The sequence below is a fragment of the Bos grunniens genome, chromosome 8, assembly GCF_055505025.1.
Source record: "Bos grunniens cultivar Pamir isolate PY7600 chromosome 8, Bosgru_T2T1.0, whole genome shotgun sequence".
In the NCBI taxonomy this organism is placed as follows: Eukaryota; Metazoa; Chordata; class Mammalia; order Artiodactyla; family Bovidae; genus Bos; species Bos grunniens.
In genome coordinates this window covers 8,209,613-8,222,371 of record NC_141172.1, presented here as the reverse complement: position 1 = coordinate 8,222,371, position 12,759 = coordinate 8,209,613, and the positions used below count along the sequence as shown (strand labels likewise).

The window sequence follows — 12,759 nt, the reverse complement described above, 5'->3', positions numbered from 1 at the left end:
GTCAAGTTTTATAAGAAAGGAATTCGAATGGTGAGAGTTTTTATGATATTTGACAATTCCCTTAAACTTAATATTGTCATCGACTCTGAAGCACTTTCTGGTGCACTGCAGTACCTTGTGTTAGTTAAAGGAAGCATAATATGGAAGCAGTTTCCCACGAAAAATGAATAGGTCATTGTGGACACAACCACCCAAGATCCATTTCTTGAGATAACTACATAGAGAGAATACATTACAGAGATGAAATACTCATGAAATTGCAAAGTGGTGGGTGAAATGGTGCTTATTAAGTTTTTTTATATGCCCCTATCACGTTTCCATTTAAATATTTTTGCTAGTTATTAGTTATTTACTTGGGCTAAGCTTACCAAATTGTTTTTGTCTATGCCAAATAAAAGTTACAGAATTCCTAGGTCAGTTTTGCCTATAAAACAAAGTATTACCCTTAATCATGTCTTAGTCATTTTCAGTAAAGACGTTGATAGAGAAATATTTTGTCTGTGTTCATTCTCAATACATAATGATACATTCTTTGGTAGATATTATAAATAAAGGGACTATTTTATTTTATTTTTTTTAGTTTGCTGGAAACCATGTCTCACTATACAGATGAACCCAGATTTACCATAGAGCAGATAGATCTGCTCCAGCGCCTCCGGCGTACTGGAATGACTAAACATGAAATTCTCCATGCCTTGGAAACTCTGGACCGCCTTGATCAAGAACATAGCGACAAGTTTGGAAGAAGGTCCAGCTATGGAGGAAGTTCATATGGGAATAGTACCAACAATGTTGCAGCATCTTCCTCTACAGCTACAGCTTCCACGCAGACCCAGCATTCGGGCATGTCCCCGTCACCTAGCAATAGTTACGACACCTCCCCACAGCCTTGTACTACCAATCAGAACGGGAGGGAGAATAACGAGCGATTATCCACGTCCAATGGGAAGATGTCACCAACTCGCTACCATGCTAACAGCATGGGTCAGAGGTCATACAGTTTTGAAGCCTCAGAAGAGGACCTAGATGTAGATGATAAAGTGGAGGAATTAATGAGGTTAGTTTCTTTCTTATTTAGAGTCCTCCAAATATTTATGTACTTAGACTGATTTTGAGTAATAAAGCTGTATTTCAGCTCTTTACATATGACAACTGTGGCTTCCCTCTTCCCCTTTGGTGATAAAAAATTAAAATTTTTATGTTTTTAATTCAAAAAATTTTTTTTCTCTACCTAAGTTCTTTCTCTTTGCTGCTTTATAAGTCTTTTCCATTCTGTTATGTAAGCAAAGGTTAGCTTTCTTTCTCTTTATGGCTCTTATTTCTAACTTCTGAATTTTATGAATTGCTAACAAATATGTTGTAAGCCTTAAATGCATTGTAAGTACTTTCTCTGAGAGGTAGGATGTTTTTGTAATAATATGTATACTCTTAATTTTTCCCTCCAACATGCTAATTGACAAGCTAATTTTGAGCATCTATTATTTAAAAAGCAGTGTTCTTAAGAAAAATAGACATGGTTTCTGTTCCTAAGAAACTGAAGTTCTGATTTTTGCAGTAGATGCTGTGTACACACACACACACACACACAGAAATTTAATGTCATCTATTATAAGTGTAAGCACCTTGAATTTGAAACCCTGAAGAAGTCCAGTTTCAACAGAGGTAATTAAAGGGCTTCACCCTGAAGCTGAGACACTTTGAGGGCAGCACTGCTGTGCTTTCCATTCTTGTGTCTCCGGAATCTAGAACTGTCCTTGGGACATATTAAGGGCTTATTATGTCAAGTGAATAAATGAATTTGAGCTAAACTTTAAAGGATAGCTTCTGTTTTGAAATATAGGAAGTTTATTTAAAGTTAAGGGAATAGTAACAGAAAAGGCAAGACATGTTTAGTCTTCTAAGAACTGCAGATTGGCTATATATGGTGACAAGAATAGTATATTGGGAGGCCAGTACAGGTTTGGGACAGATTTGAATTACATGTACATGATTTTATGTTTAACATGATGGAAATTAAAGGATTTTTTTTTAAGAGGTCTGTAGGAAAGAGATAACAAGCATTATTTTCGGGAGATTAGCACTGCTGTAGTAGGGAAGAGAGCCTGCAGATAGATTTGTTGTGGTTTATATGAAAGAAACTGTAGCAGGAATATGTCAGAAATAAAATTTTAACTTATAATTATGAGTTATAGTTCTTCTATAACACTGTAGGCGTTTAAGATAGTATAATGGTGACTTAATATTGCCATCTGAAAGGTCTGTAGTACCACGGAGGTAAAATAATCTTTTGAACAAACTGTCCTGAATTTACATTTAGGGTGGAACTGCCATATAGGGAATTTTGGGCTAAATGGACTGTTGCATCTAGATTCCAATGTAATTCCTGTAATAAATGGTTTCATAGAGCACCTACAGGACCTGTTATTTAAGCTTTGTAAAACTTAAAAGTATAAAACATCAGTGTGGCTTTTCATTCATTTTCCTTGCTTAAACAGCTGGCCGAAGTTTATGTTCATTTTGAATTTAACATCTCCATCACTGTCAAGATTGAGAGAGAGGATCATTTGGGCAAACGGAAATTACTTTAATAGTTAACATGTAACGAGGTTAGTTTTTAATTGTCCTAAGAAGAGTGGGTATCAACAATAAAATTTGTTAGGATGATAGCCTTTTTGTTGTTGTTGTTGCTGTAATTAATCAGGTTTAGTGGACTTTAAAAGCATTAGTTAATTCCCAGATGTGTTTTAGACTAATGGGAAGTTTGGGAAAAGTTTATTTTTAACAAAAGTCTCTGGAAGATTGTCCAGAATCTAAAACTTGAGTATAATGGTCTAAAAGCTTGACAACAGGGTTTATGGTTAAATCCAGCAAGTACACACGTTCAAGTTTCATCATTAGATATATGTGTGTGTGTGTGTTTGTAATTGTTGCCAGTACTTAATTTACATACTGCCCCTTGTTGCGTAGGTAGGATATTTTATGACTTCTTTCTTAGAACTGCTCCTGTGCTGTCCTCTACTCATCTAGCAGTCTCATGGATCCTTCTGGCGCTCTGTGGTCCTCTGTCGTTGCACCCTCCCCCACACCTTCACTCTTCCTTTGTGCCCATCTCTCATTTTTCTCAAGTCTACAAATAATCACAGTCCTCAGGTTTGAGGGAGAAGTTTATTGCATGACTATTTCACTTTTAATTATCACAACCATGCTATATGTGAGGTAGAGCGGACATATTGAGATACACAAAAATTAAATAACTGACCCAAGAAAACTTAAGTGGCAGAGCTCAGTTCTAACCCATGTCTTTATTTCCAGTGTGTCTGTCACTGACTGGTGTCTGTTGCTTCTGTAAATACATTTTTCATGTGTGTAGATTTCAATAAGATTTTAGGAATGATCATTAATATAACTCAAAACAAAGTGTGAAAGCCTTAATGTACTTATCCTCCACTCTCCCCCTAAGTGATATTTGTCACTTTAAGTCACTCCCTTGGGTAGCCTAATGAATTTTTATTTGGTCGAATGTTAGGGAATGAGTTTTGAGCAGCGAATCTTTCCGAGAACCCTGTGCCCACTTAGGGCTCCACTCCCCTTTGCCCCCTCCACACTCTGATGATATAGAGGGTTGTACTCTAGGTAGGGAGAACGGATACCTAAATGCCTTCCTGCTTCCTTTCCTACATATGTCACATGTAATTCACCTCGCTCATGCTCACATTACCCAGCCTCCAGAGCACTCAACCCTAAGATTTAGCTTTTAAATCTCATAATCCATTGGGTCCAAAAACTAAACTCCTGAAAATTTCAAGGTACACAAAGGAGAATTTTTTTTTTTAATTTGATTAATTTGAAAGAAAGTAACTGCTACTTTTTCCATTTTTGGATTGATCAGGGTTTTGAAAAAAATCAAAGGGAAACTAGAATGTGGATTCTCAGCAAATTGGTGAGTGTAACATTTTAGGAAGGACTTTAAAACCAAGAGCTAGGATAAAGACCGATTTTACATGTTAATATTTTTAAAATGCATCTATTAGTATATATGTTTATATATAGTTGTATATGTATATCTGCTAATAGTGTATATCAAAGTGTATTGTCCTACTGTGTATGTATAAAATAACAATTGAAATGAGGCTTATCAGAATTAATTTGTCATATAAAAGATGTTATTCCTGATTACCCACATATTAAATTTCATGAGTGTTTAGTATTTTATCTAGGATTCTGAGACATTATTCCGAGTTGATTATCTATATGCCTGATAGATTATTTACTTATGTAGGTAGGGATTTATGTTCTGTAGGACATAGTATTCAGTTACCGTGTTGTTTACACATACAGAGTAGATTTTAACATTATCTTGTAAGCTCCTAAATTATGCTTTTTCTCCATGAGTAGAAATTAAAGGGAGCAGTTTCCTATTCGTACGTGAAAGAATTTGTGTGTAGTTAGTTACGTTTTTCCGCCAGTGAAATAGTCTGTATTGGTAGGTATTGCTCCACCTCTGAAAGTCTTGAGATAGATGACTTCTTTTAAGAGGTCTTAAAGAATGTGTAGTGTATATCAACTAAGAAAATTTGGATGTTCTTAAAGCATACAACTTTTAAACATTCAGTCTTTAATAGTCTTTGTTCGAGAAAAGAAAGCATTACCATTTTGAGCTAGTATACATAACTCTCTTCCATTCTGTTTTGGGAAGCTTAAACATATTTAACATTAGGAATTTAGAGCTGTTTTTAATAAATTATGTACATCAGGTTTTCCATTTTATAACCTTTTGTCTTTAACTACAGATTTTTTCATTTATGGAGCAAATTAAGCTCTAATATATGCAAACTCCATAATGAATAAGACACAATCTTTGTGCTCAAGGACTTTGCTAGTAGAGATAAGACCAGATCAGGAACTACTATAATACAGAATTGCATGTAATATATTGGTATGTATATTTGAAATGGTTAAAGTTAGCTATTAGAAGAAACAATCTTTTTTTAGCTCTGAGGGTCAGAGAAAACTTCTCTGATTAGATGGTGATTATTATTTTAAGATGTCTTTTAAAAAGGGTGACTTCATGAAGAGGCATTACTGAGTGTATCTAAGTGATTAGATAGAAGTAGAGTGGTAGCTTATCTTGGAAGAAAACTATGGAATCAAAGAAAGATCAGCCTACACTTCACTTTACTGTTAAGACTGGAGAAGTAGAAATCATGAGGATAGTGAGAGCTTATAAGGGTGGAAAAATGGATACATTCTCTTTAAAGATGTCGAATTTTAGACAGAGGAAGTAAGGCGTAAGAGGTGAGACAAATTTGGAGTAAATGAAGGAATTTTCACACCAAGAAATTGGTGATTTCACAGGATATGATGTGGACATTAGGAGTGGCAGGTCGTTTGTTAAATGTGGAATGAATGAGGGGGAATATGTGAAAGCTTAGAGAACAGGTTTAACCCAGTAGGATGGAAGTTTTTGAAATACATAAGAGAAGGTTAAATGCTGTTACTATTTTGCAGCCACCTAGTGAAACCAACTAAACGACAGAACACTTGCATCTAAAATGACTTTATAGAAATCTTTTCATGCTGCCTTAAAATACCCAGTACAGATGTTAACTTCAGTCTTACGTACTTATAGCAGATCATTTGTTTCTTTTTTTCCTGGAGTTCTCTCTGGCGTATTATAAAATGATAGTCATTGTTTATATAATGCTTTTACAGTTTCAAAAAGTCTTACACTGAAGAATTTTTAAATTTTATATATTAGGTATACACATTTGATAATAATTTTCATTTAATTTTAATTTCAGTGCTTGTAGAAAAATCTTTAAAGCCTTGTGATGGGGTAGGGGGCATATTATTGTTCTTATTTTACCAGATGATGAAACCAACTTTATTAAATAACTTGCCCAAGCACACCCTTTATCTTTTAAGTTTTGTTTTTCTTCAGTTTGAAAAAGCTTCTTTCTGGTAAAGCAGTTGAGTAAAGAGGTTTTTATTTTTAGTTTTTTAAACTCATTATGGATATTTAGAAACTCCCACGTAACTAAAAATAGAATCTCTCAGAGGGTTAAATGAACTTCTACTCCTTTGCAGACTTTTTGGGGTTCCTTCTGTCTTGCTGCAGTGCTTGGTAATATCATACCGCAGGGCTGTGAATAATTCACAAACTGGATGTGCCCTATTGGAATAATTGAGTGTTATCTCCTCCTTATGACTTAAGTCTCTACTCGAGGAGAAATTGATTTTAAATAAATCGATTTAAATTCCAATTTAAATCAATAGTCAAGAAAATACCATCTCATCATTTTCCCCACAAAAGCTCATTTTTATTTAACCTTACTAAATACTGTCTTAAATTCAGTTTTCATTTTCCTAGAAGGATATTCTGTACATTGGAATGCAATGCTTTACTTAAATTTTTTCAGCTTAATTTTGCATCTGTATCAGAAACCAAACAATTTGGTTGTTTTATTTACATAAACCAATTGAAATAGATACTGCTGAAGTTTATCTCTTGCTCTACTGACTGTTGTTGGATATTTGAGAGCCAGATGGTAATGTAGACGGGTATTTTGACCTTTAAATGTATTGTGCCCTTTTCTTTCAGATATATAAATTTCAAATTACGAATGCATATTTTTCAAAGAAATGTTTCCAGTATGAATAAGCATTTTGGAAGGAATTTGGCCAGTATCTAGATCAGTATGAGAAGCTTTAAGTACTGGATTAGGCTGCTGATTCTTTATTTTCTTCCTCTGGGAATCTTTTTGATTAGGATTTCCAACCAGTGGATGAAGAGTAGACTGTGGAGCTCCAGATTGGAAGCTGTCCCTACCATCACTTCTCTGCTCTTTTCCAGAATTCCTGAAAGGGAGCATGAAATTCACCAACAGAGCACTTAGCTCCTCCTCAGCAAAGGACTGCCAATCTGCTCTGAGTAAATCACTGCTGATTCTTTGGGGATAGGATACTTTACTTTTCTCATTCCAGATAATCTGTAGAGAGACTTGAGCTCCAGTCAGGAGTTTGCAGTTCACAAAGCAATGTATAAAGATTTCATGGTCCCTTTGTCTGAGATCAGGAGTCCGCAGAGCTTTTCTGTAAAGGGTTAGATGGAAAACATTTTAGACTTTGTGGGCAAGAGGCAAAATCGAGGACATGATACAGATACTTATATACAAGAGAGAAAGCAAATGATCACAAATTTTTATTTGCAAAATTCAATATAGAATAATAATTGATCATCAAATACCATCTTTAAGATACAAGCCTACAGAGAATATTAGAATTTTTTGGTGAGAAGGGGATAATATTTTGCTCAATTCATGTTCAAAGTTAGTATTCCCTATCTCAAATTGATTGCAAATGTTCATCATGAAAACTGCTTTTAGCTCATTGGTGTATAAAAACAGATGGGAGGCCAGATTTAGTCTATGGGCCATAGTTTGCTGATCAGCTGCATTAGACCATAAGTTACCACTATTCAGTTATTTTGAACTTGAACAAAAAATCCATTTGTGTGATTCTTTTGAACATTCAAAGAGAAATTGATTAGTTTTAAGGCTTTAGGTATAATTTTCATTGCAGTATTATGTTTGTCTTGGTTCCCATTCATTGTCATTCTAGTGAATGTCTCATCTTTTTGAGAATTTCTTGGACTTTTAAATAAGTAAAAATTTATAAGAGTCTTAGTGGAGGAAAAATTAGGTCTATGATATGTAATGTCAAGGACATAGAATATAGTATAGTTTTAAGTATCCTGTGTATTACATGTATTAGGACATTAATGTGTCTTTTATACTAAAATTTTATATTCAGCCCACCCTGGTTAAAATTTTTTTGGTTTATTAAGGACAAAGAAGGCAAATTAAAAGGCAAAAAAGCGCCTTAAAATGGCCAGCATTTTAGCAGTTGTGAGAATGATGATTTTTGTTCCTTTGACAGAGGTTTTCAAATGAACTGAACATGATTTATGCAGTTGCATAGTTAACATGCAGAACCACAATCTACTCACAACTGATTTTTGTTGTTGTTGCTGCTGCTTTTTATTTTTCTAGGATTTCTGTCTGTATAAGATACATTCATTCCCCAGTAATGAAAATTTGCATATACCATATGGCAGCTTGTTCCTAATGTGAATTATACACAGCATGCGATTAACCGTCTCTGGTATGAGACTTACATCTACTGTGGCATTCACTAAAGCGTCTGTCTGATGGTGTGCTGTTTTAGGACTTGAATATTTGGTGTTTCTTGGTTTGTTTTAATTTCATATTTTCCCACAAGCTCGGTCTGTTTTACCTTTATTTTTGTGTCCTTTCTTTCTATGTTCTCCCCACCTCTCTGCTTCACCTTTCTTAGCAAAGATGAGGATTTCTACCTTCAACATACATTGTTGGTCTTGTCTTCTGTTTTTGTTAGGAGGGACAGCAGTGTGATAAAAGAGGAAATCAAAGCCTTTCTTGCCAATCGGAGGATTTCCCAAGCAGTTGTTGCACAGGTAACAGGTAAGAGCTGACGAGCCCTTTATTCTGGAATCTGGTCTAGTCTCTGCCTTCTAGTGCAGATGTTGGAATATTGCTTGCATTTCTGCATTGCAGTGCAGATCTGTCAACTTAGGCATAATAATGTATGCCTGTGATTTAAAACCCATTGTCTCCGATATCTTGGAACTTCTCCAGTGATTTTTTTTTTTTTTTTATCTTGTGCTAGTAAATTTTACAGCATTTGTAAAAAGCACAAAATTCCCTATTTTGTGACTAAAAAGGATTCTCTGGTTTTCTTGTAATTGTGACAGAGCTTATGACACATGCACATCCAACTGCTTTCAACATTTCATATTTTTAAAAGCTTTACAGTCCTCCAAATCTACTCCTTGATTTTACCAATTAAAAAAAGATTCATGGGAGTGAAGGATGTTGTGTGTTTTAACCACTTTTTCATATGTAAAAGAAAATGTATATTCTCAAACCATAACTGAGAAGATAAGAATTACCAATGTCTTCTCTTTATTTTTTTATATCCCATCGCATTACCCAACCAACGGCAGCCCCATCCTGAGTATGTGGTGTATATGTGTCATTCTCTATTCAGATTGCATTTTTTATGAAGTTCTTGAATTGGGGGGTAGCATGTCTTTTCTTTGTTGGTCTGTAGTCTTCTTTTCTCAGCAATAACTTCTAAGAGCTTAGTAAAATCAACTATGTCTTAGTCATGGGAGGAACTAGAAACTCTTTCAACTACACACATGTTGTAGTTGATATATTGTTGTGTGTTGTATATTAACAGATATAAAAATTAATTTGTTTCTCCCATTCTTTTTTTTAACATTCCAGTAGCATCTCTGTGACTTTGGCCTTTTTAGCCTTTGCACCTCAGTTTCTCCTATTAATACATTGAAATAGTTGAATCTGGTCTTCAACAGCACCTTCCAGTTTTAAGATGCTATTTCTGTTCTCTAGACATTGATACATATCGAAGCTCATTTTCCTCAAATGTTATTACTGACCATTTGGTTAAAAATGAAACGTGAGATTTTGGAAATCTTAAATTTCAACCCAAGAATCTAAGGTCACCCAGTCTTAGTATGTGCGTAACATATTACACTAGTAAAGTATTTTATAAATGATACTTCTGTTCATGGTTTAAAAAAAAGTTAAAGGCATGTCCCTTCCTGTAGAACTATTTATGAATCTAATTTTTGTAATCTTCAGTTGTTTTTCAATAGGATGCTTAAAATGTTACTTTTATCTTCAAGGATTAAGGTGTGGTGCCAAGGGCATTATAAGGGCAGTTTAAGTGGGTTTTATCAAAACCCACTGATATGCACTGTGGAAAGATCAGTTGTCTCTCAGGACTTTTAATTCAGCCCCCAAGATTAGAAGCAATAGTATCTTCTAGTTTGCCAGCCTAAAAAAGAAAAAAAAGAAAAAAAGAAAAAACTATAGTGTTATAAACAGCATGATAAAGTTGATTTTGCCCAAGTGGAAATATTTCTGAATCTCTTGAATACCCTGAATCTTGAATCATCTTGGACCTTTAAAATAGTGTCTTTGAAATCCATCAGATGTTGATGCAAATTATAATACAGTACCTCTAAAAGGAATTTCTTTGACATATCTGAGGCATTAGCTATACCATACATCAAATACTGCCTTTTTTGAAAGGGAAATTAAAGATGTTTTAGCATCTTGCCATTTAAAATGTAGTCCGTGGGATAGCGGTATTGGGAGAATGTACCCAATTCTCCATTTACATTTCTATGTACATCTGTCTATCTCCATTTACATTTCTCCATTTAGAGAAATTTCTACATTTAGAAATGTACCACCCTAAACCTACTGAATCAGAATTTACATTTTAACCAGATCACCAGGTGATTTGCCATGAGAAGTAGTGTTCTAGGAAACTGGTGAGCTTTCCTGACATTAACTGCCATGGATTGGCATTGTCTAGCATTGTCTCAGTCAGTGACAGTCGTCATGATGCCATCTCTTGTTTAGGAAAGCAAGAGTTGAAATTTTTCCATGTGTTGTCTGTTAGAACTCGTGGACTTTTGCCACTGTAATCATAGGATTTGGTACCATTAAAAGGTTCTTCCCCTCATTTCTGCCTCACCCCAAGTGATATCACTGCCTCTTCCTCCTCTTCATTCCTAGTCCAAACTTGGGTTCATTCATATATCTTTGGTTCTCCATTGTATGGAAAATGAAGTTCTTTATAATCTACTCCAGCCTGCTGTTTATAGCCATCTTGTTTTCAGTATCCTTGCTAGCTGGACTCAGCTACTTGCCATTTCTGTATCTGTTCGCCTGGATGCTCACAGTTGTTGACTGTGCCTAGCTTGCCTTCATCTGCTCACCCTGGTCTTACCAATTCCTGTTGATCAGTGTTGTTGTTGTTGAGTTGCTGAGTGATGTCTGACTCTTTGTGACCCCCTGGGCTATCTCCCGCCAGGCTCCTCTGCCTCTGGGATTTCCCAGACAAGAATATTGGAGTGGGTTGCCATTTCCTTCTCCAGAGGGTCTTCCCAACCCAGGGATTGAACCCAAGTCTCTTGCATTGGCAAGCGGATTCTTTACCACTGAACCAGCAGGGAACCCTTTATCAACATTACTTCTGTTACTATCCTCATTTTGACTTCTTTGATCACTGTAGCCCATGTAGACCTCTCTTTTTTGCCTGAAATTAATACACTTAGTTTACCACCCTGAGAGGTTAAACTTCATTTCAGTTCTGCATTTTAGAGTAGTAGTCTTTAAAAGCAGAGATCTTAAACATTCTCAAAGAGTCTAGCATTGCACATACTCTCTGAAGATCTCATGTTTCCCTAGAAAAGGAGTACTAGTGAAGCTAACACAAGGTATACATGTGAAAATTTATCCAGTGACTTTCTCCAGTGATATCTCCCCTCTGGAAATACTTACTTACTCAACAAACGCAGCATGAATTTCTGCCCTTAAGGGATTTGCATTTTTCTTTTATCTGCTTTAATTCAATTGTTTATGTTAGGCAGGGGCTCAAGGATGATTTATAACCAGATTGGTTCATTGTCCCTTTGGTCTACTTACTGAATTCATGTATTTCTCATGTATTACTGTCACATTTCCACTCAGCCTGTCTAACCATCCAGCTAAACTCAGAAGCAATGCTTTTCATTCCAGAAAAGAGATCTAGCTAGAGAATAGTAAGTTAGTGAGAACTAATATAAAGCTTAGCCCTCATAACTGACCCAGCTGAGATAAAGAAGCCAAAGTTAGAAAGGCTTCTAGGCACTTGGGCCTCACTCACTGGGGCACCTGATTAATATATTGGCACGTTTTTCTGCCTGTTAAACAAATTAGTCAAGTTTATCTTAGAAGAATAGCTACCTGATGAAATCTCCCCCAACATAAAAGATGTGGTGCTCTGGAATCTGTCCTAGATTGGAGTCAGTTAAGTTTAACTCCAGTATGTGACGTAATGAAATAAATCAACCTTGGGTAAAAATGAGAATGAGTGGTGCATAACAAAAGGAAATGCTAAATAAAAATGTGTAGTGAGGTGCAAAATTACCACACATGTGCTTGTTCCAGAAACAAAATACAGAGGCTTCTTTTTATAGATTTGGAGGATTTCTATAATAAGATCAACAAGAAGTTCATAGGTGGGGTCTGTATAAATAATATCCTACTGATAGGAAAAATGACAGTATAAACAGGATATAATAACAGTGCCTGCTGAATTTCCCAGCATGTTATTTGTAGCTTCTTTCACAGAGTCATAGCTGCTCCCGAGAGTGGATTTTTACCCCTGTAAGAGATCGGGCAAGTTTCAAAATTCTCACTAACAATGGTAAGGTGGGGAGCATACATAGTCTTTGCTTTAGTAATAAACATGTAGGTTTTATATTCACTTTCAGGGTGAGACATTTTCTTGGGGTGTGAGAATTATTAAGACATGATTTTCTTCTTAGGTGACCTCTGGGGAAAATCAGGCTGGCAAAATAAGTGGGTAAGTGGGCAATGCTTTAGTGTGTGCTCATCAGCTAAATAGGTATCCTAATTAGATTCATGTCCTCTTAAAAAGTAAATACATAAAAGAAGAAAAAAAGAGTCCTCTCTGAGTTTTAAGAAATTTACCCCAATTCTGTTTTCTTGGATGGTAGTGGTATATAATGGGAAAATGACCATTAAACTTTTGAATGCCAAAATTCTAGTCCTTCTGTCAAATAGCCTTGTGATCCAGGGCAAATCACATAACTTTGCTGAGCCTCATTTTCTTTAT

At 35.5% G+C, this 12,759-nt stretch overlaps 1 protein-coding gene across 50 annotated transcripts in view; it reads left to right on the top strand.

The window, feature by feature from the left end:
* Positions 1-12,759, top strand: part of HMBOX1 (homeobox containing 1) — a 192,296-nt gene that overhangs the window by 85,581 nt on the left and 93,956 nt on the right. For 43 of the 50 annotated variants that reach the window (XR_015169414.1, XR_015169415.1, XR_015169412.1 and 40 more), the window contains 2 exons: positions 581-1,057; positions 8,416-8,501. Coding sequence is in view for 44 of the 50 variants with exons in the window: in XM_086414793.1 (XP_086270919.1) it covers positions 581-1,057; positions 8,416-8,501 (563 nt within the window). In the remaining 6 variants the exon portion in view is untranslated. The remainder of the gene's footprint in view (positions 1-580; positions 1,058-8,415; positions 8,502-12,759) is intronic. The other 7 variants (XM_086414815.1, XM_086414813.1, XM_086414814.1 and 4 more) reach the window with 1 other exon arrangement.